Source organism: Phyllobates terribilis, unplaced genomic scaffold (assembly GCF_046119375.1).
Source record: "Phyllobates terribilis strain yellow unplaced genomic scaffold, ASM4611937v1 Scaffold_2__4_contigs__length_985480577, whole genome shotgun sequence".
NCBI classification, from domain to species: domain Eukaryota; kingdom Metazoa; phylum Chordata; class Amphibia; order Anura; family Dendrobatidae; genus Phyllobates; species Phyllobates terribilis.
This window is the reverse complement of record NW_027362762.1, coordinates 174,390,263-174,417,390: the sequence shown is the minus strand read 5'-3', so window position 1 is coordinate 174,417,390 and position 27,128 is coordinate 174,390,263. Positions and strand designations below refer to the sequence as shown.

The window sequence follows — 27,128 nt, the reverse complement described above, 5'->3', positions numbered from 1 at the left end:
GATGATTACACAGCTTCTGTCACAAAGTTGTGCTGAATATGACTGTTCGGCCTCCATGAAAGTATATTTATAATAACTTATCTAGTAAAATTTAGATAGAAGGATCACTGTTACCACAAGAGGCCGAGATAGTACTGGCCCTAGCTATTCATATGAGGCTGCGCTGATGCATCATTGAATTGATAGCACAGCTTTGTGAAATAAAAGGCAGGATAAGATCTGGAATTCAAGACAGTGTCCAAAGACGAGACTGAGATGCTGGCACACAAGTACACCATATGTGAAGTGCAGAATGTGATAGGTGCCGGGGCAAACTGGAAACAAAGATAAAAGAGTTCATGTTGTACACAGAAGCCAGTTTGTTGGCTGGAAAGCTGAGCACACATTACTAAATGATATACACGACCTGACATTTCTGTGCCCCGTTTCCCATACTAGCCATCTGTGCAGTAGAAATCTGAAATAGTTATAAGTATGGTCTGCAAATTGCTTTTAATGCTCTTCCAACCAAGCAAACAGCAAGGATATTTAGCAATTAAATGGAAAGCTGCAGGCAAATATGGTGGCCAACAGGCTGCTATCTTAGGCACTTTTTTCTGTCAGGTCTGCCTGTTTACAACCCTATGCAACTCTTCATGTGAGCATGAACATGATGTCTTCACTATTGATGAGCGAGTATATTTTGTTAACCCTTTCGCCGAGTATGCTCGGCCGAGCACCGAGTATTTATAGCGTGTTCGGGCTTTAAGTTTTCGTCACTTTGTGAACATGATTTGCAACTGTTTGACAGTTTTATTACATGTGAGGAATGCTGTAAAAACAGGCATTCCTCACATGTATTAAAGCTGTCAAACATTCGCAAATCATGTTCACGGAGCGACGAAAACTTAAAGCCCGAGCACGCTATAAATACTCGGTGCTCGGCCGAGCATGCTCGGCGATAGGGTTAACAAAACATACTCGCTCATCACTAGTCTTCACTCATAGACTGCACCCCTTTTGTGATACAAGGTTTTTGTAAAAATTGTAATATTTCCCTTAATTGTTGAGTGAAGAACGGCAAAGCAAGATGAAGGACCTGAAGGTTGTGCAATCTGCACTGTACTCATTCTTATACTCATTATTTACTCATGATTTATTGGGATTTTCTAATTTGTCTGTAAAAATATTAGCTCTCCGTGATTTTTTTTGATCATCTGTCCTTAAAAAAAGGAATGTTTAATTTGATAACCCAGGATGGAGCATGACCAAGAATATCAGGAAAAGAGCTTTTTGAATTATGTAGTCATAGACCTGAAACACAGAGCTCTGCAAGTCACCATCATGAGCGTGGGCTACCAATGAAAAATAAAATGGTTCAACTGACCGAAAATAAGGGAGGAGTAGGTATGCTACTTAAAGGGAACCACCTGTCAAGTAGTTTATGCTGCCTTAACCACAGGTAGCATGAAAACTCGACAGGTTACCTTTTTACAAGCAGCTGTGCTGTATAGTGAAACTCTGGAGCAGGGACCAATTCCTATATCTGTCTAGAGGGAGAAAGGCTGTGGTCACATGTCCAATAATCATCCGTTAGAACGGATCCAGCAGTAATCCTTTGGCAAAAAAGTTCCGCAAACACAACTTTTTAGTCTGTTTTAAAAAAAAAAAATCTCTGCTGGATCCGTTTTTTTAACATTGAAGCCTATGGAAAACTGATCCGTTAATTAGCCATCCATTTTTCTTTTACTTGTAAACGATCTGCTTTTTGCTTACTGGATCCTTCACAAATGGATAGCTAATTAACAGATCCATTTTCCATAGGCTTCAATGTTCGAAAAACGGATCCACTGTGGGACAGTGCCAGGCCACGCCATTTCCATTACACTCCATACACTTTTCAGAAAGTTGGTGGAACTACCATAAAAAATAGTAGCTCCAAAAATCACTAAATTTTTGCTCTGTTTTGTTAAAAAATGTGCTACTTTTTAATGTCAGTTACTTGATGAATACCGCCAATAGCTCTTTGTAATGAGGAAGATTGTCGCTATTTTATACTTCCCATAGACAGACATGGAGAAATTTGCTGACATATTCCTATCCCTATTTCTAGTCTGAAATACAGTATGTGGTTCTTGTGTTTATGTATATTTACATTTCACTTCCTGACTTTCTCATCCTTTTTACTTTTTTTTCTGCATATTCTTAATAATCAAAAACCATGGCGCTAGACGATTCCTTGGAATTTTTTCTGCTTTATTTATCACAGTGTTGAATCTTAGTTGATGTAATTAAGTATTTTTGACACTGATCAACAAGAAAGACTAATGTCTATGAGAAAACCAATCTACAAGGTCATCAATGTTCATTACATTGATTAAACACAAAATAACTACTGTACATGCTTAATTACTCAGTCCTACTAATGTGATATTAAAATCATCACTGGAACAGGTACAGTAATTGGTTATGAAAGTTACCGTATATATACTATATTTAGTTAAATGTGGAATAATTGTGTGCCGGCAAGCTGTTTAGAATGATCGAAATATAGATATAAGTGTATCTGAAAGGTCCCTTTGATGAAGAATCGGCTTATTAAAGGTAAAAGATATCAGAACATTATTCATGAAGTACCAATGAGGAGATAGATGCTATGAATTTCACTAAATATCTATAGAAGTATGGTTAACAACAACAATAAATCTGCCTTGACCATGCAAAAATCAATGAAGGTGGCTGAAGACCAGAGACAATTCAGAAAAAGATAGTACAGTCAGTTTTACTGATTGTGGTGTGAGACATTGTGCACGCAACAGTTTTTATTTTCATGCTTCACCTGTTAACGGGGACCTTTCACCAAATGTTTGGTCTTGAACTAGACACACTATGTAATATTGGCTGAAGAGCAGAATAAAATGTTTTTTTTGTTTTTTTTAAATTTTCACCTCTCCATTGCAGAGATATAAGCAATCAAAGTATTTAACACCTAATGAGTTAACGTTTATTAAATCCATGTGGGAGTTATCAGATAGTTTTCACTGGGGGCGTGCACTTCTTCTCCCTGTGTGATGCAGACCAATCATAAGCAGGCATCAACACTCAGGAGAAAGAAAAACATGCCCCTAAAATAGCTTAGAGCAGTTAACTCATTAGGTGCCAAATATTTTGATTGCTAATAGGAATTGCAAACTGGCTTTGACCATAAAAAGCCAAAAAGAATGGATTGAAAACCTCAAGGGTAAGGCTGATATCACATATGCAGTTTCTGTGGCAGCTTTTTGATGCATTTTTTGAACAATAATTCGAAGTTAATTGAAAAATAATGGGAAGTATAAAGCAAGGACTTATACAAGGTGATTGAAAAGGATGGTGCAAAAGTAAAAGCTCATAGTTAAAGTAACATCAGTGGTAAAGAGATAGCCAGTGACTGAAAATCAAAGTAAAGCTGGCTTGGTTGCCCATAGCAGCCAATCATAACACAGCTTTCATTTTTCAAGAGACAAATGTAAAAAGTGTTTAAATAGTATGATATAAGATGATCGAAATTAAAAAAAAAAAAAAATTTTCATGTGTTGGAATTTGCAAGAACGGTGTCTGTTGTGACAGTACAGTGAAACTTTCAAAATAAATTTGGTGAATGTGCTCCACATGGAAACTGCATTTTGCGTTGGGTGAAGTAATTCGAAACCACACAGTGTTTATGCCATTGGACTTCAAAAGACTTCACTAGAGACCGTAAACAAGATTTAGCATCGACTTGCAGGGCCGGGTTCAGCGATGAGACAACCTTTCATCTCAGTAGGAAGGTCAATCACAACAACCTTAGAATTTGGGGCTTAGAAAACCATGTGCCCTTATCAAGCACATGAGGGACCCACCCAAAGTAATTGTCTTCTGTGCAATGATTTGGTGCAAAGTCTACGGTTTCTTAATTTTTATCAGAAATACTGTCATTGGCCGCTCCTAACTAGATATGTTAAAGACATGGCCTGTGCCACAGTTAAAGGAAGTTCTGCCAATGTAGTCTATCAGCTGGATGATGCACCTCCATATTTCCCTGTGGATGTTCTCCGATACTTGAATTAAACTCTACTTGAAAGTTAAAGGCCACATCAGAAACCAGGGCTGTGGAGTCAGTAAGCCAAACCACCGACTCTGACTCCTCAGTTTCCCTGACTTCCGACTCCACAGCACTGCCTCACTACCGAGCGTGGACATAAAGTGCAGCACAGATTCATCTTCACTAAAAGCCGAGACCCTTAGATCAGGAACAGAACAGACATTTATAGAACATTTCATAACTTTCCCAAATTCTTATGAAAAAAATTACAGCACTTACTGCATTGAACTACTGTACTCAATTTATTATATATTTTAGGAGTTGGAGTCGGTCCATGTTTTACCGACTCCAACTCAGACTCCACCAAAATGGACACCAACTCCACAGCCCTGCTGGAAACAATGATTAATCATTGTTGCACTGGTCTCCATGATCGTCAGATCTAACACCCTTCAATTTCTTTCTGTGAGACCACATCAAGGACTCAGTGTATCAGTGTATCTGCCCCCCACTCCCTCCAGCCGTAGGATCTGAACGACCTGGGACAATGCATCACTGAAACAGTGGAGTCCATTTCCGAAGAATTGCTGGCACTTGTCTGTACAGAACTGGACTATGACCTGGACATCTGCTGTGTCACCAATGGATAAAACTTGGAGAGCTACTGTGGCTTTTCATGATAGTACATTTCCGTTATGTTCTCTCTTTTATGAACATTGATGCTTTTGTTTTGCTCCATCCTTTGCAAATCACCCTGTCCTTCCTGCTGGACTTTGAGCTTTGACTATAAACTGCAGCCTTAATAAAGCAAGCACAAATTCCTCAACTAGACCGCCCAAACCACCATGACTTTTTTTGTGATGGGAATGCACATTGTATCGGTGCCAGGTGCCCACGCAATAAATCAGATATGTCACCCAGTATTTATCTGAATGTTTGATATTATTTTATACAGAATAGGATTCATCTCTCAGCTTTAATTTTTTTTGTATCAATGTATAAACTACACTTATACATTTACTTTTAAAATGGTGCAAAAATAAAGTGGAATATTTGCTCATGGCAGCTGTTGAGGTCGCTGATTTATATTTTTAGCCTCTGAAAATTGAAAGTTAAAATTTGATTGCTTGCTATGGATTACTAATCCCCTTTTTCTTTGCATCAGTTTTAAAGGCTGTCTGTCACCAGGTTTTTTCCACCTAATCTGAGAGCAGCATAAAGTAGAGTCAGAGACCCTGATTTATCAGTAAGAGATTATCACTGGAGGACTAGTAGGTAGCCCTCCATATTCAAGACCTCTGTATAACCCCACCACTGATTGGCAGCTTTCTGTGTACTCTGTGCATAGGCAAAAAACTGCCAATCAGTGGTGGGGGCGGGGTTATACAAAGCTCAACATTCAGAGAACTGCTAGATCTGCAGCAGAGAAAACAATGATTTTATCAAAATGACTGCATAGTACTCAAAAAATTGATACATCACTGTAATCAGGGTCTCTATCCATACTTTTGGATAGTGTAGCAAGAACCTGGTGACAGATTCCCTTTAATACATCTCATCCATTGTTTCCTTTTATGTATCCTAGGTGCAGGGATCTGTCCCACAGTAAGGTTATGTGCCCACATAGCAGATTTGATGCTGAGCGTTTTTGCCTTTCTCTGGCAGAAAAAAACGCATGCAGATTTACATGCGTTTTTTCTGCCAGAGAGAAGCGTTTTTTCAGTGTTTTTACATGCGTTTTTTCATGCGTTTTTTCAAGCACTTTTCCAAGCGATTTTGAACATCACTTGGAAAGTGCTTGACAAGTTGGTCACACAATATAAATCCATGCAAACCGGCATGGATTTATATTGTGTGACCAACTTGAATTCTTTAAATGCTGCATCTATACTAAAAAAAAAAAGAATTAAAAAGTTAAAAATAAAAAAATTCTGTATACTCACCTCTCCAGTCTCCTCCCGGCGGCGATCCTCTCTCCTCGGTGTCCTTCGGTGTACTGCCAGTACCTGTAGTGATGTCATTTAGTCAGCTGATGGTCACGCAACCGTCACCTGACCGCTGACGTCAGCGGTCGCGTGACCATCAGCTGACTAAATGACGTCACCACAGGTCCTGCAAGTAAACGTTCCTCAATGGCTGCAGTGAATTTGCAGCGTAATCGCGGTAGAAATGGTCATGCTGCGTTTTGCAACGCAATGTGAATTTGGCACACTAATTAGCGCATCATGTGCACATCCGAATTCACATTGCTTTGCATGGCAGATGGTTTTACAAGCGTTTTCGCGGCCGTAAAAACGCCGCAAAAACGCTACGTGGGCACATGGCATAAATCTGGTATACTAGAAGAACTAGTAATTCTTTCACTGCTCAGTTCTGGCGTGGGCTGATGGTGATAGACGAGATCAGTACCTGACTGTTTCCTACAGCCCCACTGACAGTGGATTGAGTGACTGTCGTTCCATTCCTGCTCTGGCCCTAGTTATAATGATTGGTGAGGGTCCCATCATTGGGATCCCCAGCGATCAGACATTTATGTCCTATCCTGCTGATAGGTGATGAATGTCTAGGGTGGGAAAACCACTTTAAGTACCCATATGGCTCAGAATACCTTGGAAACATAGTTTAAAGATCTAGCTAGGGACCATAAAAGACTGCCTTGCTGGATCTTTAAACTATGTTTTCAAGATTATCTGAAACAGTATGGGAACTGAAAGAGTAACCGTTATTTTAATTTTATAAATCAGTAGCACAGATACTCTGTAATATATCTTATCAGAGAGATCTGCTTCTTTCTCCGCCAGGACTGATCATTCATTCTCAAAATACTCAGTTCACAGGTAAATCTGTATTCAGTGAAGAAAGATTATTACATTACTGAGATAGGAGATGACAGCTTCTACTGGTAACATTTTATGTAGAAAGGAGAGAGGGTGAAGGGGCTAGAGACCCCCTTTTACATGGAATCTTATAAAAACTAACTGTCACCTCCTATCTCTATCTAGTAATGTAATAATCTGTCTTCACTGAATACAGATTTTTACAGGGAGTTGGAAATTCTGAAAATCCTGGTGGAGAAAGAAGCAGATTTCTCAAATAAGACATATTACAAAGTTTCTTATTTTCGTGTGTACGATTGATTTATGAAATAAAAATTAAAACGATTGTTATTCAATCAAGGAGTTTTCTCACAATAGACATTCATCACCTCTCCACACTTCTCTAGTTGATTGATAGATCTCTCCCATGTGTGTACATCAGAAGAGACCCATCAATCACTGGAAGTGGTACGGAGAATCCCTCTGGGGGTGGTGCCACTTGTCTCCACCGATGGTCCCTGGCTGGGTCTTAAAATTATGTCTTCTCGGAAATTGCCGAGCTCTGATTCACGTCTGTGGTTCGGGCTGCATTAATTGACTGACATTTTTAAAAAGTTCATCTGAATATGTACACAGTATTTGTGTTCAACCACCTGGCTCTAACCATAAAAAAAATCTTCTTTCTTGCCTTCAGGTTCGGGTACCCCGACCCCACTTACTTGCTGAGAGTTCAAGAGGAATTGCGAGCCAAAGGCATCACTGCCGACTAGAGGAGGAAGACACTTGTGATAGATGGGTATGAAATGGAAGGAGACTTTCATGACTATATGGACCAAACTCTCACCTTCAGTGGGGGAACCTCAGCATCTTTCCTTTTCCCTTTTGCCCTCCCTTACTTTAGCTTTTTTGCTGATTGGATATTGAATCAGAATAAGAAGACCATAACTTATGTGGAGACTCGTACAGAGCACACAACAAAGTTGTGTCACGCTCAATGTTATTGACTTTGTGGGTTCGCCGAGCTGGTGAACCTGAAGATAGACAGAGAATTGATTGTGACTATGAAACATTTACAGACAGAACGCTTGCTGAACCATTGATGAGTAACTGGTGGAGATGCGTCCGTCAGCTGGATGTCCAGTCAGTCATCGCTCTTCTCCTCTAGTGTTTGGCTTTAGTTCAGAGAAAGAGAAGACAAATGTTTGTGATCTTACAGTGCATTCCGATTCCTGCAGTTCTGATAATCCATTTCTGTGGAATTTCATCATATTCTGAGCTTTGTAGTAAAAAAAAAGCCCCTAGAAAAGGCCAACGTAACTGTTTCCGCACATCTTGGATCCCATAGCCCTGAGATTTTAGCCACAGAGCTGCAGTACATCCTGGTCTCATCATTTTTCCCACCTTGGCCCATTGTAGTAGATGCTGCGATGCTCCTCCTACGGTCTTGGTTTTACTTAACTTATCCCGATTTATTTTCTGTTACTTCTTAGTGTTGTTGCAGATACGATTTCTCCACAGAATGGGATTTGTTGATATCATTTTGTAAAGAATACAAAAGGGAACTTCAGACACACACTAGATAATAGTCACCATTTACAAAAAGCATGATGGGAATATTTAGCCACTCAATTAGACAAAAAACATTACCAAAGTATTTTTTTTGCTTGTTTTTAGAATGTATTACCCGAGAATGTAAGATTATACTCGTCTACGAGGCGGTCCGGTGTGATGGGCATCTCTGGTCTTGGTCCGGCGCCTCTTCTATTCTTGGAATGGCGCCCTCCTTCTGTTCTTCTCGTGGATGTCGCCTCCTACGTCATCCACACAGTGTCCTTGTCGCTCTCTTGTGCAGGCGTACCTCTGTCTGCCCTGCATAACAAAGTACTATAGTGCACATGCGCCAGCGCTCTTTGGGCTTTCCTCGCACATGCGCAGAACAGTAATTTGCTTCCCTCGGCAGGGCAGAGAGAAGTGCGCCGGTGCAGGAGCGGAAAGGGGAACACTGCGTGGACGACGAAGGACACGTCATCCACACGAAGCAGGAACGAGGACGGCATCGCAAGAAGAGAGGAGGTGCCGAACCAAGACCAGTGACTGGTGAATTTGGCTCCCAACACCAATGTTAATTTATCCTCCCCTGATCCAAGAGGCATTTTTGGAGATCTTTGATAATATATTGCACAGCAGTAGACCAATTACTTACGAGTGTAATGCGTGCGCATTATCTGAACCCATATTGAGGCCACACGTCCCGGCTGTGCTGCTTGTCTAATGATCCGAACTAACAGCAACTTTAACAAACTTTTCCCCTTTTTCTACTGTAGTTATCCTGTAGTTCGGGGTTGGTGAGAGATAAAAGTAGGCCAAATGTGAATCCAATTTCTATGGCCAATCTTAAAGGGCTATTCCCATCTTTAAGATCCTATCCCAATATGTAGTAGGTGTAATAATAATATTAGTAAATACCTCCAATTAGAAATGTAGTATAGATTTTTGATTTGCTCATGTGCAGAGCATTGCAGGACCTTAGGTATCCATGGTTACGACCACTAGCAACTAGCTAACTAACTGTCACTATATCAGTGGTTGTAACCATGGATACTTAAGGTCCTGCAATGCCTACACATGAGGAAAAAAAACTTACAAATCAGAAAAACTATACTACATTTCTTATTGGAGGTATTTGCAAATATTATTATTATTATTACACTTACTACATACTGGGATAGGATCTTGGAGATGGGAATACCCCTTTAAGCTCATGTGAAATTGAACTTACAAGTATGTAACCGAGTACTACAGGCTGATTTTATTTTGAACCCCTGTTGAAATATTTCACAGAAGGGAGATTTAGGCTAAGCTCAAACTTAGCTAAGCTCCACTTGTGCATGTGACTGGTTCTATGTGCAGCTCTGCTCGCTCATCAGCAGAGTGGACAGCACCAGAGCTGCCATCTATTTACAGGCTCTAGGCTGCTCCATAATTCGGACTAAACTTGTACATGTCGTGTTTCTTTGCCCGCACGGACCTGAGCTCCATGTGAATTGCCCATGTGCTCTAGCACATAGGCTACAGTGGTCCATGCACTGTCCTTTGTGCACTCTGACAGCAGACTGAGAATACAATCCTGTGAACATGCCCAGAGAAGGACCTTTCCCTTCTATAATGTCAAATTTGTCAGCTAAAATGTGTTTTTAAATCTTATTTTAGCTAATGTTTTTCAGTAGTTTTGTTATCATATTGTATTGCTTACATGAGTGAAGCTTCTGTACTCGGCAATCTCCTTCCTTTTCCTTCTTTAGCTCCAGGAAAAAGTTGTAGCTTCTAACTGTAGAAGCTTGTCAGCTTGTATACACTATGTTTTATGCAGGATAAAATCCTTGAAGGTATACTACGTCCAGTTTAGCACGTGAATTTTTTTTCATGAGTTCTTATATTTGATTAGAGAGATGGTCCTGGCCAAGAGTCAGAGATGGAGAAGTTCTTGAGCTTGAGATCATTGAGAAAATGTATGGGACTTAAAATTTTGGGCCCCTCCCATAATCAGTATGATCCAGATTAGTGATCCCTGCAGCCAATCAGTGGCCACTTCACTCTCCGCTCCTTTGGACGTAATTGACATCCAGAGAAAGTGAGAGCTGCGGCTGCCCTCTCACCTCCACCGGATGTCTGATTTGTCCAAAGAAGGGAAGAGTGATCGGCCTCAGGGATTGTGTGACAAAGTAATGTCACGTGAGCCCCGGGAGAGCCAGTGTCGACACACTTGAAATGGCGCCCGCACCAGAGGGGAGTATAGGTGTTATTATTTTACTTGGAGGAAACATAGTGATTGAGAAGGGGTTGTCCCAGTAGTGGACAATGCCTTTAATGATGCAAACGAAAGCAGAGAAGTCCCACAGATGATCAAGAGGTCCCTCTAGATTTGTTTTTTTCAGGTTTTAGAACAGAAAAAAAAGTCCTGCAAGGAGAACATGTGCTTTCTTTCTAAAAACTTGCACAAAACAAAGCGGACCTCCTAAAAATCATTGGGGCCACGCTACTTACATTTGCATAATTGATGGACGTGGATACTTTTTACTGTACATAATGAAGCTGCAATATGTTATGTTTTGAGTGAATAATTTTAATTCATAGGGGGAATTCGCATTGATATATTTGGTTTAGAGGTGTTAGCCCAGATCCTTGGTGATTTAAATTAGAAATATATCAACCTTATCAGTAAATATGTTGGCTTCGAGCTTGCACTGGGCTGTTAAAATCATTGATGCTTTAGTGCTTGCTTTGTGCCAGGAGATCCGAAAACACAGATCCTCGATGACGGCATTTTAAAATTGAGTCTGAGGCTACGTTCTCCCCGATGAGCTTTTGGGGAGTTTTTGATGTTGCAGATTTTCTGCACCCGTAAGTTACTTGCTTTTTTTTTTTAAATACACAGCGGGAAAAAAAATCAGCAAAAACTAATCGTGGGGACCCGGCCTAAGAAATAAATTCACTCGGCTAAGAAATAAATGACATAATATAGAAATCCCTGGAGGACCCTCGGGACGATTTTTTTTCTCATTTGTCATCCATGTGCTGCTATCTGTTTTTATACAACAGCAGTTGTTAAAAATTTAGAAGACTGAAAACAATTTCCTATGTTAAAGAATTGCAAAGTATTTGTAAAATCGGATGCCGTACAGTTGCTCTGTATGGAATCCTATTTTTTTCTGCACTCGTAGACTTGAATGGGCGACAGATGGGAAAAAAATAGATTTTTTTTCACTCGCAGATTTTGTCCAGTACTGCACTGTCCCATTGAATAAGATTGGTGTGTGTTTTTTAGGGACTGCACAACTTGGCTATATAGTTATTGGCATCTGTGCAGTTTTGACCTAAACGCTTGTAACTTGTACAATGGAAACACCATTTTCTTGGCATTTATCTTATGACCCAACATACAGTTTGAAACAAATGGGACAATTTAGGAGGATGTACTATTCAACAGACAGTAAAAGATCAATAACTGGGGGCAGATATCACAGGCCGATTCCTCTAATGTCAGCCCCTTTATACCCTCTGCATTTTACAGGTTCATCTTTTACATTTATTCATATTTTATACTTCTCTTGATTTATTCATTTCTTCCTTTATGATTTATTATATTCGTCTCCTGCATTAACAAATGGGAGATTAATTTATTACAGCTAGGACCATATTATTAATCCTCCCAAAAAAGCCATCCTGTATCACGTCACTGGAGTGTCTACATGGTTTATTAGGTGCTTTTGTGCGTATTTTTTGCAGTCGCAGTGGGAATTTCCCAGTAAATATGGTGAAACAGGTTGAGCAACATTGCAGTCTAGTTACAAGACGGTTAATGGAAGCTCCGAGGTATTGATTCTCTTATGTGATCTTGAGGGAACTTCCATAGAGCTGGACGGAGGTGACAGGTGTTAAAGCAGTGTATTATTTCACATTTACAACCAGGAAAGGTGATAACAGAAAAAAAAAATAGTTTTTCAAGTGCCTGAGGTTCCAGTAAAGAAGTGCGAAATCCAGACTGAAGTGTGATACTACAGCACGCAGCGTAATAATCAGCATTTTATTCAGTATGATCTGAAGAGTGCAGAACCGGCAGTGAAATAAAATAAAATAAAAATCCTGCTTTTAAAGGGGTTGCCCCAAAACTGAAGTTTTATTAGGACACAAACATTTTGGGGACCTGTATCTTTAAGCTAAGGCAAGGAGCCACTGTAAAGTGAGCACCATGTAATGCAACATTTGCCCTGGAAACGATAGGTATCAATTTATATTATTCCGAATAATACGATCAATACAATGATCGCACTTTCTTTTGGGAAAAAAAAGGACATTGAATGAAAAAAAGCTGCATTGGGTACAGCCTAGCTAATCCTCTGTGAACAAGCTCAAAAGACCACCGTACACATTAGACTGAATCCGGTCCACCAATATGAGCAGGATCGGATGACAGTCTAATGTTTATAGGGGCATCCTGGTTATCCCATCAGATGATGGCAGCATAGTATTCCTGAGTATGGCAGAGTTGGGGGAGATAGGTGTCGGCCGACAGCTATCTAATGTGTATAGAGGTTTTAGGACTAGAGAAATTTGCTGATGTGCCCGACTCCCCACGGATCGCCTGTGCTACAGGGATACAAAACGGCAAACGTTTAAACTTTGAAAAGTGTTTTTTTTTTTCCCCATTCACCGGCAGGAAGCAGACATAATGAAAACACAAAGTTTCTTCAATACATTTTTTATTGTCCCATGACCGATGATTATTTTATAAGAATGTTTTTCTATGTACTATATAAAAAGGATCATATGTTTAGATTTACAGCCTAAAGATTACATGGTCAACCATTCAGAAAGTAGTATTTTACATTTCTATGAAAATGTACATTTCTTTTTAAGGGCATCTCCAACTTAAGGTTACTGGCCTCTGTTCTTAGGATAAGCCATGAATCAATGAACAGTGGGGGTCCGACCTCTGGGATGAACTACAGTACAAGGCAGAGCCGCCAGTCAAGGAGACCTGTTTTTGGTGCCGATCAGTGTGATTCCTGGGGTCACACACCAACCTGTGTAATATTTGATTGCCTGTCCTGAAACATTCAAGTCCCAAAGAATCCCTTTATGCAGATATTGAAAAATAAGGTGTTCATTGTAATAAATGTTATAGCTCAGAGGTCAGCCTAAGAAATCTGTTGTCCTAGTTCTGGTACTATATTGTACATTTCTTAGCGGTATCCTAAATCAATTTTCGTCCTCTCTGGTTTGGGGTGCTGAGAGATGTATGCCTGGTTATCAATCAGCTTTTCATTTGGCCAACAACAGACGCAATCCCCAAAGACCTTATAAGAGGACATCCCAGGGCGTAGATCTAACAGGCACGGCCATTATCTCTTTTCTAACCCAAACTACCAATGTTGATTGCGGTATGTGGTCCATGTATACATAACAGGTTACTTAATTTTAATGGCTTGAAAACTCTTCTTAGTACTACATACAAGATCAATGAAGACAAGATCGATGGATTCAGAGCAAATTACTATTATTATAAAGTAGGCATTTAACAATTACATGAATATGGACCGTGTAATGTATATCCAACTGTGTAGAGTATGTGAGCAGCGGCTGTACATAAGGTATTATTACTCTTAGGAAGCCAAACTTGGTAAAAGGCTTTGTACATGCAATTTTCTAAACTGAAATATTTTTCTTGGGCAGCAGATTAAATGTTCTTCATAGAAAACATTGTTTTATTAAGTGGGCTGGCTACCGGCGCATATCAAAATCTGCTGTTTGCTCAACTATCAGGTCCAAAAATCCATAGATTTGCTGTGAAGTCTTAATTCCACATTTTATGCAAATGCAAAAACTTTTGTTCACGTTTCTTACCTGGAGTTACGGACTCCTGGTCACCTGTATAAAAAAAAAATACATCCAATCATAGATATTGCAGGATTCTGCAGATATTTCAGAATAGAGTTGACCGAGTAGGTCTTTATACCAGGTGCTAAGAGAGTCTTGTGGAGTAAAGAGGCCAGAGGAATCCCCAAGATCTCTGCATTTTAGGATTTCAGGGAGATTTTTGGTATGGAGATCAGTCATTTTCAAAATAAAAGCAGAATTCTTAGTTTATGCTAGGAGATATATTTTAGTTTTAGCTTCACCCACAAACCGGTTCCTTTACATTGTTATTATATGATGGGTCCACTCCTTGAGTTACACAACTGCTTGGTACATTCTAGTCAAAGGGACCTTGCTGAAGGCCACAAATCATGTTGCAATATATATGTATAGGATGTGAGCTGTAGAAAAAAATATTTCCTAGTTTGTTTTTTATATTGTATTTAAAACCCTTGAATGCCAGACTAAGTGATGGAGTGACGTTGGCCTGGCCGGCAGGAAAGGGGGGAGTTCCACTGAAATACAGAAGGGCTTTGAGAACTGCATCTAGATCCTACCTGTGTGCATTGTATTGTACTGTACAATAATGTACATAATCGCGGGTCGCTTACTGGGACATTGTGGGTATGGTTTTGATGTATTCACTTATGCTGTAATAAAAAGACATATTTCAAAAACCTGGTCTCCATATTTCATGAATTCACTGGAATTAATGTTCCTTTTTATGTATTATTTTTAACAGTATTTCTGATAATACATTGCTGGGGAGCTTGTACTCCTGGTAAAAACATTGTGTTTTATGCCTTAGACAACATTTTAATGTGGCCATTCTAGATTTCGTAAAGGATTATTGGAACATCTTTAGTAATTTTCAGATAGGTTATTGTTCTCTGAGTTGCTGGTCTGAAAATGAATATTCAAACCGTGAAGCTGACAGTATACATGTTAGTAGGGGTTGGACACTTAAAGTGGTTATCACAGAAACAGTATACTGGACAGGTAATAAATATATGAATGATCAGGGTCAGACCACTTGGGTCCAACCAGTCACAAGAACAGGGCTCTTCTGGGTGAATAGAGTGGAAGTGAGCATGTGTGACCATTATCCATTCACTGTCTACAGAAGTCTTGGTCGCACATGCTCACTACAGCTTTATGCTCACGGGGTGTCTGGCTCCTCGTTCTTATTATTATTGGAGGTCTGAGCAGCCAGATCTCCAGCAGTCATACAATTATCATCTATCCTGTGAATAGGCAATAAATGCTGTTTTGGAGATGAACCTTTTATGCATAAAATCAGAATTCAGTTAATACACCATTAAATAGACTTTCCCTTGAGAACACATGGTGTTGCGCGAACGTGCTCGGATAAGGCGTTATCTAAGCACAGTTGAGTCCTAACCGAGTATCTTCAGCGTGCTCGTCAGATATGTTCTCGTCGCTGCAACTGCATGTCTTGCAGCTGTTAGACAACCGCAACACATGCAGAGATTGCCTAACAAGCAATACCTGCATGTGTTGCGGCTGTCTAACAGCCATGACACATGCTGCTGCGGCGGCGCAAACATATCTGACGAGCACGCCGAAGATACTCGGTTAGGACTGGAGCATGCTCGGTTAACAACTTATCCGAGCATGTTCATGCAACACTAATGCTGAGCTCTGCACTTGAAGGAAGCATCAGAAACTTGCCGACTTACCTTCTTGCAAGCTTGCACAAGGAGAATGTCCGAGCTCGCCTATGCATATAATAGGGCAGGGTATGGAATCTGTGGCCAGACACTGCTGCCATCGTCATTTCTCAGAATCACAATGCTTTGCTTTGTTAATGGAGAGATAAGTGTGTAATCGGTTGTCATAAACAGATAATGTAATGGCTTCTTTTGGATAACACAAGGTTAATAAGAGCAAATCATTGGCTGATGCCTCAGACTGATTTCACATCATTTTCCTGAATTCACATGTCAGTGATTTTTCACATTTTTTTTATCAAAGTGTTTAAAAAATAAAATTGATGGAGGTTCCTCTGGCTTCTAACATTAGGCAGTGAAAAATAGATGTAACTAGGATGACATCCCTAAGGTTTTCTCATTAACTAATTCAATTGAATAGGCAAGTTTGGCCCACAAATCGAACCAAAATGGGACGTGTGTCTGGATCATCGGTCAGCAAAAATAAAAGTGGTGTGAATAGCCCCACAGAATATAATAAGTCATTATGTCATCAGTGAAAAACGTACTTGTGCTGATAATACATTATCTGTTTATGACAATTGATAAGTCATCTATCCATTACCATCAGCTCCGGGATGGTCGAGCCTATTCTGCCTGGATATTACCTGGGAATCTACCCCTGGGATTTCGGATATCAGAATACAATTTAGGGAATGATTTCAATTTATTTTTTATTGACTACTGAACTTTAGGATAGTCCATCAAAAGAGTAGTGGGGGTCTAGCTCTCAATACCCCTACTGTATGAAGGGTCCACCGGGCTCCGGTGAGTGCCACGTTCCCTTTGTGGTTTACCAGTCAATGCTGTACTTTTAGTACCGACTGTGTCTAGCATTACAGTTTACGATAGCTTTGTCTCATTTAAGTAAATGGGGTGAAACTTATACCAGTCACAGAAGCTTCTAAAAGTATGGAGCTGTGCAAACAACAAAGGGGAACTACACCTTTAAACAGCTGGTTAACAGGATACTGTTCGTCAGACTGAAAAAAAAACCTTTAAAGAAAAACTATAAACATTTATTAGGTATATTGCCATAACCTCAGCCATATTCTAGCTGCGTAATTTGCTTGATCCCAGCTCAGTTGTATCTATACATTTTATACACTTTCATTATGTGATCCTAGTCTGATCACCGGTCCAGAGCTTCTTTTCCTGTGAAGATTGGAACTATAGGATTATATGCAACGGAAGAAAAAATCCAGCAAAGGGAGAAGATCCATAAAAACTTGAAGTTTATTGAAAAATCTACAAATCCATAAAAACCTGTAGGGTAATGAACCACAGCAAACGTGTTTCAGACGTAGTCCTTATTCATTGCTTACAGAATTATATGGTTACCTATAAATGACCCCTAGCTGCTTTCAGACCCCTTCTCTCTTCATAGATCTCCAGGAGACGCTGTAAAACATTTCCATCAGATATGCAGGCACGAGTTATAGGAGAAATGAGCGTTCCATATCCAATACTGTATGATAATGTTGGTGAATACACTTACCATCGTTGGAGTTAACCTTGCATATCTGTTACTTGACACTAAATCTACTCTAACGTTCCCTTGGAACATACTGTATATTCTATTTTTTCTTTTCACTATGTTTTTTTTGTGCAGAAAATCTGCTGCATTTAACAGTTCAAGCAATCAGGATGTGATTTCATGAATAGTGATAATCTGCTTTTAAAGACGCTGTTGTGCATTTTTTATGCATATTTTTACTTATGGCTTTTATAAGGGGCCTGAAAAAAGGTAAGTATAATATTTATTTTTTATTTTATTCTTTTTTTTATAGGTACTATGGTACCTGGGTCCGGAGGAGAGTCTCCTCTTCTCCAAACCCGGGTACAATCCGCACATTGAATCGCATGTTATCCGCATGTACAGATGCAGTGATGCGGAATACATGCGGTCCAATGCAAATCAATGGCAGCGAAAACGCTGTGTTTCCGCAAAATAATTGGTAGTGCTGTGGATTTTTCCGCAATGATAATCCGCAGCGGAAATTTCCGCAGCATGTGCACAGCACATGCGGATTATCATTGGGGGACATGGCAGGCCTTCTACCAAGCGTTTCTGCAGCGGAATTGCCCCTGCGGAAACGCTTAAAAAACGCATAGTGGGTACACAGCCTAATAGAAACACGTCACCACTTCTGCATTTTTTACCCACTCCTGGTTTTGGCTTACAAATACCGATGTAAAATTCTGACCAAATACTTAACGTGTGAATGTGGCCTTATGGGTGTAAAAATTGAAAGTTTGATAATTGCAAATTTTTTTACATTTTTGTTAAATTACAGATATTTTTTACAAAAAATGCAAAACATATTGTAATAAATCACAACGTAACAACAGACAAAATCTCATAATCACTAGGATATGTTGAGTCATTCCAGAGTTATTACCACATAAAGTGACACTGATCAGATTTAAAAAAAATGGGGCTTGGTCATTAAGGTCAAAATTGGCTCTGTCTCTAAAGGGTTAAGGCTGTTGCTCTGTTCATATTTTTCAGGCTCTTTTCCTGCAAAGGGCTGCCTGCAGAATGAGTTATTAAAGCAGTTGTCCACTACTCCGACAGCCCTTCTCAATTACCATACTCCCTCATGTAAAATAATAAAAGCTGGTTCTCATCTCCGGGCCCAGTACTGGGTGACATTGTTATGTAACATGAGCCCTATAGCCAATCAGTGGCCGATAATGGGCTGGTTCACTATTACTTCCTTATGTTAAAACTGACATCCAGAAGCAGTGAGAACTGCTGCTGCTCTCTGACTTCAGTCAGTTTCATCCAAAGGAAGTGAAGGTGAAATGGCCCATTAGCGGCCCCTGATTGGCTGCAGGGCTCACGTGACATAATGTCATGCGAGCCCCAGGAGACATGGCGTTGATGTCGCTGGAACAGTGAGTACAGTGAGTACATCGGAGGTGAGTACAGGCTGTTAATATTTTACGGATACGTGGGGGAATATGGTGATTGACAAGAGGGTGTATGAGTAGTGGACATAATCTGTCAGTGAGCTCTGCCTGGCAGGACAGTTTGTAACTCTTTTATATCTTTTTTTTTTCTGAGCTCCTTTGAGGTCAGTTATGACCATAAAGTTCAGCTCAAATTTGATGTGGTCTAGGGTCATAAATCAGCACAGTTGTGCTCATAAAAAAGATAAATCAGTTAGGCCAAATATTCACATTTGTGAAACCATGCATGGATCACCTCATTGGCATATATGAGGCAGTTAGCTCAGGTCAGTAGACCCGCTGGTCGTGCTAGTCTGCTAAATGGTGTGATCTGAGAATGGTTCGTGTTTCATAGACCTATGAATTTTCAAAAGCGGCTCACAAAGGACATGAATTCAAGAAAAAACACAAAACAAAACAGCCTTGCAAACTGCAGGGCAGATTACCTATACGCTAGCGGGATGCAGCAGACCCTCATAATAAAGGTGGGGTCAGCAAAGGTGCAAAATACTGATGGAGCAATCACTCACGGACCTACCAATTAATCGAAGGGGGTGGTTGCCTAGTATTAAACATGCACACAGATAAGGCTTGCATAGGACGCCAGTCACACAGATACGTGTGATGCACAGTGTCTGGCTTACAGCCTATTGATGGTGCCCATAATATTAGATCAGACGGGCTGTCCACTACTATATAAGTGCACCCCACAAGGACAGACACCCCAAATCACCCAACCAACAGTAAAGGACCTTGCTGCACCCTGCAAAAAGATGGTAACATTAGATTAAAAAATAATGTATAAAATACATGAGGTATTTGTTGATATTTTGGCCAAAATAAACAAGCTCGCAACCCACATCAAGGGTCCTCATACTTGCGAGTCCTAACACTATATTGAAAATAGTATGCGCCTCATCAATAGGCTGTAAGCCAGACACTGTGCATCACACGTATCTGTGTGACTGGTGTCCTATGCAAGCTCCATCTGTGTGCATGTTTAATTCTAGGCAACCACCCAATCGATGAATTGGTAGGTCTGTTAGTGGCTGCTCCATCAGTATTTTGCACCTGTGCTGCCCCAGCCTTTATCATGGGGGTCTGCTGCATCCTGCTAATGTATTGGTAATCTGACCTGGAGTTGGTAAGGCAGTTTTTTTTTGTGGTTTTACAGGTGAATTTGCCCCTACAAACTTTCCTGTCAGAACAAGCTCAAGAAAAATAATGCCCATAAGGTGTCCATATACTTTAAGACAATACCAAATATTTGTAATTTTTTCATACTACTGCACAATGAAATCCCTTTTTGTTTCAGAAACGTTTTGTAATTTTCTGCAACAGGTACAAACTCACATACAGTACAATGCTGCGGCATCAATCCCTAATTACAAAGTACGCAGGTTTCTTAATACTCATATTATGGCTGGAAGTCATACCTCAAGTTTCCAAATATAAACATTAATTACAAAGAAAAACTTGAACTCTATTATCATCATTTTCATTTTTTTTTAACTTTTTATGAGCTGTGAGTAATGAAGTTCCATAGCACATAGTCACCATAAATTTACACCTTAGACCAGTGTGACATTAATGTCTGTCTGGTAATAAACAGCTGCAGCCATTCAGTGATTTACTATTGAATCGATTAGGCATAGCGATGACTTCTAAAGCCAGTCTCACACAGTTGTAAGGCTTGGGACACACTGCGTTTGAGATCACACGTTATCCGCTTCTTTGCGGTAACCATCTGTATAAGAAAACTGACACTCATTTCTTATAGCACCACTCCAGCAGTTTTTTTTTCCACTGCTGGAGTGGTGCTTTAAACATAAATCCCTTCCCCCGGTCATATATTCACCCTCTGGCGTCTTCATCGTTTTTTGATGTCGGTTGAGCGGCACCTTCTTATGAGCCCAAGTTCTCAATGCAAATCTATGATAGCCAGAATGAGGCTCTCATAGACTTACATTGATTAGTGACCTCCAGATCACTCCATGAAACACTGGAGCAGCGGGCAGGTCACAAACTGCAGGAGAAAAAGCGGCGGCAAAAACAGATGAAAACTCTGGAAGGTGAGTATTAGACAGGGGGCAGGGGACTTCAATTTTAACCCCTTTACCACCGAGGGTGGTTTGCACGTTAATGACTGGGCCAATTTTTACAATTCTGACCACTGTCACTTTATGAGGTAATACCTCTGGAACGCTTCAACGGATACGGCTGATTCTGAGATTGTTTTTTCGTGACATTTTGTACTTCATGATTGTGGTAAAATTTCCTTGATATCACTTGTGTTTATTTCTGAAAAAATCTGAAATTTGGCGAAAATTTTCAAAATTTTGCAATTTTCAAAATTTTAATTTTTATGCCCTTAAATCAGAGCGATATGTCACACAAAAGAGTTAATAAATAACATTTCCCACATGTCTACTTTACATCAGCACAATTTTGGAACCAATTTTTTTTTTATTAGGGAGCTATAAGGGTTAAAAGTTGACCAGCGATTTATAATTTTTACAACAAAATTTACAAAACCATTTTTTTAGGGACCACATCAGGCTATTTTTAAGATCCTCCAGAATGTACCACGCTGTGGAAGTGAAGGGGTCCACCACTTTCCTTTTTTCATTTAATGAGCAGCAATTTACAATAAACTGTTTCCATTTCGGAAGAAATTTCCCAGCTTGCGTTTCCTTATTGCTAAGGGCGTCTTGTTGCTCCACTCCCATAAAATGTTTCTTTTGAGCTGTCAACTCTTCAATGGGGTAGTGTGGGGGGTTTTGGGGTCTAGCCAATATTTAAGTAATTGTTTTTTTTGCCAGAATAAGCAGGGTGTGGAGCTATTTGGGTGGGCTTCCCATCTTCCCCCAGGGTTCTCTGTGTTGTTATAGAAATGCCTCAAGGCTAGATAAGGGGAAAGGGTGTATTCCCTACCCCATATGGTGTTGATCATAGCTGATACTTGTCCCCAATATGAAACTGAAGCCAGGCATGACCATAGGCCGTGTATAAGGTCAGAGAATGGAAGGTGGCATTTAGGGCAAGCTGTTACCTAAAAAAGATCCACTATCAAATAGGCTATCTTTAATGCGTAAATGGCGCTATGCATGATGTTATACTGAGTTTCTCTCCATGCTTCATTTATAATGTGTTTTCTTAATAAATTCCAGCCTGACCTGATCTTATCGGAAATTTCCACATCCTCCAGCTGTTGTCTCCAATATTTGAAGAAAGTGTCCGGGTGCACCCCTAGTAAATTAGATCTCATTACAGAATAAAGAACAGATATTGAAGGAGTACCCATTGGACATAGCAAAATGACATCCAATTCATTTTGGGAGACCTCAAAGGTCACATCTTTTAAATTGGCCATAATGGAGAATTTGATTTGTTCATATTGGAAAACATGTTGGGGAGGTAAATTGTATCTGTCTAAACACTCAGTACATGTCATCCATCTCTGCTCAGTTGGATGGAGAAGATGGGATACGTTGTCTACACCTGCCTGCCGCCATTTCAAAAATAGTTTATTTTCACTACACTGGGGGAATTCTGGGTTTTGCCATATCAGAAGGTACTTTGAAGTCCTGAAAGAAAGGCTGTATTTTTTCCTAACTGCCTTCCATGCAGAAATAGTGTCCCTAAGGATTGTTGACTTTTTAACTGCCAGGGGTAAAGAGGTGAACAGGGAATGAAGGAGAGCTGTTAAGTTAAAGGGGTATGCATAATCGGCTTCCAACGTGTAGTCAGAATCAGGGTCGGACTGCGGTGTCTGGGGCCCACAGGGGTAATTGACTCTAGGGGCCCACCTACAGCAATATGCAAATATCTGTTATCCGCTATCCCAGTTATAGTGGAGCATTGACTGGCGGCTCCTGCACATCTACTGTGTGACACTATAACTGGAATGTACATGTTTGCATTAAAGGGCTTCTTTGGTTAAAACAAGTTATCACCGATCCATGGGCTCTACAGAATAGGTGATCACTTATTGAGCGTTTGGGTCCGAACATTGTAAAACGCACCTATCGGAAGAATGGGGAAGTTTTATCCCTGACCGAACACTTATCCCTATTTTAAAATGCAGCGACAGGTGGGACGTCTGACCGCAGCTCCATTCATTATCTTGGGGGCTTCCAAAAAAGAGCAGCGCTCACAGCCACTGAGGGAATAAATGGATCAGTGGTCGCATCTCACATGCCGCTCCAGTCTAATGAGAAAAGCTTCACATTCTGCCGATTGTGTGCCAGCAGTCAGACCCCCACCAATCAATATTATCACTGATCCTGTGGAGAGGTGATTACTTGTTTTCACCAGAGAACCCCTGTAAGTGCACCTCAGCTGCTCTGGTCCAAGTATTTAATCTCTAAGGCCACGGCCCCACTATCAGTATTCGGACAGTATCCGGTCCGTATTTTTTCTCTGAAGTGGAAGCCAAAACCAGGTGAGGAACAATCAGAGAAAAGGCTAATAGAAACAAGTCACCAATTCTGCATTTATCACCCACTCCTGGTTTTGGCTCCCACTCCTGAGAAAAAAATACTGACCAAATACTGATAGCGGGGCTGTGGCCTAATGGAAAAAAATCTTTTCCTAGTTAATATCAGCGAGAACAAAATAACCGCCATACACAACACAGTCCACTATATCAACACCAATAATACTACATACAAAAGGGACAAATATCGCCACACCATGACTAGATCACATATTACCACCACATAGTGACCGAATAATACCACATACAAGGAACAAATACGGCCACACCATGACCAGACCACATATTACCACCCCAAAGTGACCAAATACTGCAATACTGATCATGAATACAAACCACAATACTAACAACACTGTTATTGACTCGCCCCCTGGGCCGTGGGGCACTCGGATCCGGGCAATAGGGGAACGATGGGAGTAGTAGTGGCAACCCGGTTCCGTGGCTCAGGGTGGTCAGGCCAGTGGTAGTCCGTTATGTGCTGTTGATTATGTCCGACTACGCCACCCGTGGATTTGCGGTCATTAGGAACCGCCGCTGCAAGGCAGACCGCTGGGGCTGATGATGTATGCAGCTGGGATGGTGTGACTCCCCACGGGAAGAGTGCGGCCCCAGGGCAGTGTAGTGGATGTTGGGAGTGATGGTAGTGAGATTCCCAGTGCTGATAGTGCTGGAGGAGCAAGGAGCACGCAGACAACAGGTTGCAGTCCAGGTCTTTACTAGAACAGGTAAATTGACCCACAAACAGTCCCAGCTAGGAGGGGACCTGGATGTCTGAGAGCAACGGGGAAATTGGCCCTGGTCAGGGTGAGGGTGTAGGCCTACCGTGCTTTCTGTGCTCCTTTTGGCTATCTCCTCGTTATAGGGTAACAGCCCACGTTTCCGAGCTTTCCGTGTATTCTCGCCTGTATGGCCTGCGACGTGGGTTCCTTTCTACTCCCAGCCTTGTACGGCTTTGCTGGTCCCTTCTGTTGTGGCAGGGCCTCCAGGCTTCTTAGGCCAAGGAATATACAGTCCCCTGCGAACTGGTTATCTGCTGGGGGATGTGGAATCCTTCCAGCCTCAGACACCAAAGTCTGGTAAATTAAGTCCGTGATCTGCCAAGACAGGCTCTCTTCGCCTCTTGTCTCTGGCTTGTGGCTCTCCTCCTGCCACACTTCCTCTTAGGTGCAATACAACTGTCTGTCCCTGCTCTGCTCTGAGACAAGTCTCAGTCCTGAGACAGGCCTTCAAGTTCTCCCTAACCCTGCCCCCAGTACCAGCTTTTATAGGGGCAGCCTGCTCCCCCTACTGGCCTGAGACAGGAGGTACTGCATGCTAATGTTCCCCTGACTAGAGAACCTCCCCCCTGCTCTCAGACACAGCTTTATTACATTTTGTGGCATCCAGGCCAGGGTGACACATTCCCCCCTAGTGAAATTTAGTACTCCGGGACTAAACAATACACAAGGATAATATACATGACTATAAAACATTAATAGACAAACGACGCACAGATTGAGTTCTTAAGGTCACAGTGTGGTCTGTGACCGGGTGTCCATATCACCAATACAACGGGGAGCCTTAACCAGGTGGGGGTCTGTCCTACCCCAAGTCCTTTACAGTCTTAGTTCATTCCTGGGTTAGGCTCAGAACGCAGTCCATACAAGGTTCCGGTTATAAAAAGTCCATAACCTTTGAGTCCTTACGGTAGCTGCAAGAAACTGAAACACAGAATTACCAAACATGTATGTGACTTTGCAAACATTTCAACATTTGGCAACAGGGTTATTTACAATTTTAGCGTGCTCTATATTTTCCAGCGAGCGGGTATCTGCCCCTTTGTGCTCCTGGTTGACCTACGTAGCCCACTGTCTGGTGGTGGACCAACCTGGCTTTCCCCACTAGCGTTAGGGGTACAGCTACCAGCTGGGTGTACAGGTAGGGCAGGCAGCTGTCTGCGGGTCCTTTGGCTTACCGCAGGCATGGCAGGCTCACTGTCAGCAGAGGGTTGACTCTCCTGGGCTGCTGGTACAGGCTCTCTGCCTCTGGAACCGCTTGCTCCTCTTCACCTTCCGGCTCTGGTGTTGGTTGTTGTTGAGCCGGTTGCAGTAAATGCAGGATGGGTACCACTATGGCATCATTTATGCGAGTCCAGGACTGAGGGAACTCTCCGAGAACGGTGCTGATCATTTCTTCCTTGTCCTCTGCGGGTTCAAGGTCACTCTGATCCTCTTCTGCACTACGGAGTTGCTCGGGGCATCTTTTGAGGTGGTCTCTGGAGACGGTGCTAGTGGTTTCTCCTCCGTCCTTGGTGATCACGCACACCTTCGGGTTGTCGTGATCAGACTGCAGTACGGTGTAGGGTTCTCTTTCCCACTGGTCGTCCAACTTATGTAGCCTTCTCTTCCGCTTCAGGACTTGCTCACCAGGTTCTAGGGGACCAGCAGGGGCGTGTTGGTTGAAGAGTTTTTCTTGCCTCTCTCTCACCTGGGCCAGGCTCTTCTCCACACTCTCCTGTACCTTCTTGTATTGCAGTTGCCTTTCCGTATCCCAGTCTGCATCCGGGGAGGTGTCCTCAGGTGTTAGGACTCCCATCTCCAGGTCTACGGGCAGCTTACCTGGTCTGGCCCGCATCAGGTAAGCCGGGGTGCAGTTGGTAGCATTCACCGGGATATTGTTGTATAGGTCTATCAGGTCCGGCAGTTTTTCTGGCCACAGGCTGCGTTCCTCCAGGGGCAACGTCTTCAGGAGATCAATGACTATATTGTTCATCTTCTCACACATCCCGTTGGTTTGGGGGTGGTAAGGCGTTGTACGAATCTTCTTACAGCCATAGAGGTTGCAGAACTCCTGGAAGATTTCAGCCTCGAACGCTGGACCCTGGTCTGTCAGGACCTGTTCCGGATACCCGTGTGGACGGCAGAAGTATTGCTGGAAGGCTCTGGCCGCTGTTTGGGCTGTCAAGTCTTTTACCGGGACCACCACGAGAAAACGGGAATAGTGGTCCACGATTGTCAGGGCGTAGATGTACCCTGACCGGCTTGGAGCCAACTTGACGTGGTCTAGAGCTACCAGCTCAAGAGGTTGCGTGGTGACAATGGGCCTCAAGGGTGTCTTCTGGCTGGTGCGGTCCTTCCTCCTTAGGTGACAAGGGCCACAGTCTCTGCACCACTTTTCTACAGCCCCTCTCATGCCGACCCAAAAGAACCTTCCTCTTAGCAGGAACTCCAGTTTCTTCCAACCGAAGTGCCCCGCTCTGTCATGGTAAGCCCCCAGGACCATAGCAGCATCCCGCCTTGGAACCACGACTTGCCAGGTCAGCTCGTGCGTCCGGTGGTTGACAATTCTTCTGCACAACTTGCCTTCGTAGAGGAACAGCTTGCTCTTCTCTTTCCATAGCTGCTTGGCTTCCTCTGGGGCATCCGGATCCATGCGGGCGTCTTCCTGGGTCAGCAGATCTTTCACCAGGCGGATGGCAGGGTCACTATCTTGGGTCTCGGCCCAGCTGTGGTGAGGTAGGGGATTGATCATCACAGTTGTTAGATCCTCCTCCTTCACGCGGTGGGAGTATTGAGCGGCTCCATACCGGTGAAACGCGGGGAGTTCTACCTCCTCCAGCTCTTCTTCGTCTTCGTTACCTTCAGGTAAGGGAGGCATTCTTGATAGGGCGTCTGCGTTGGCATTGGTTTTGC

The 27,128-nt window shown here is 41.9% G+C and overlaps 1 protein-coding gene across 6 annotated transcripts in view; it reads left to right on the top strand.

Annotated features, from left to right (window-relative positions):
• DTX3 (deltex E3 ubiquitin ligase 3) overlaps positions 1–14,921 on the top strand; it is a 91,273-nt gene extending 76,352 nt beyond the window's left edge. For all 6 annotated transcript variants that reach the window (XM_073663296.1, XM_073663297.1, XM_073663299.1 and 3 more), the window contains exon 5: positions 7,553–14,921. In XM_073663296.1, coding sequence (XP_073519397.1) covers positions 7,553–7,628 — 76 coding nt within the window. In that variant the 3' untranslated portion in view covers positions 7,629–14,921. The remainder of the gene's footprint in view (positions 1–7,552) is intronic.
• The last annotated feature ends 12,207 nt before the right edge of the window (positions 14,922–27,128 follow it).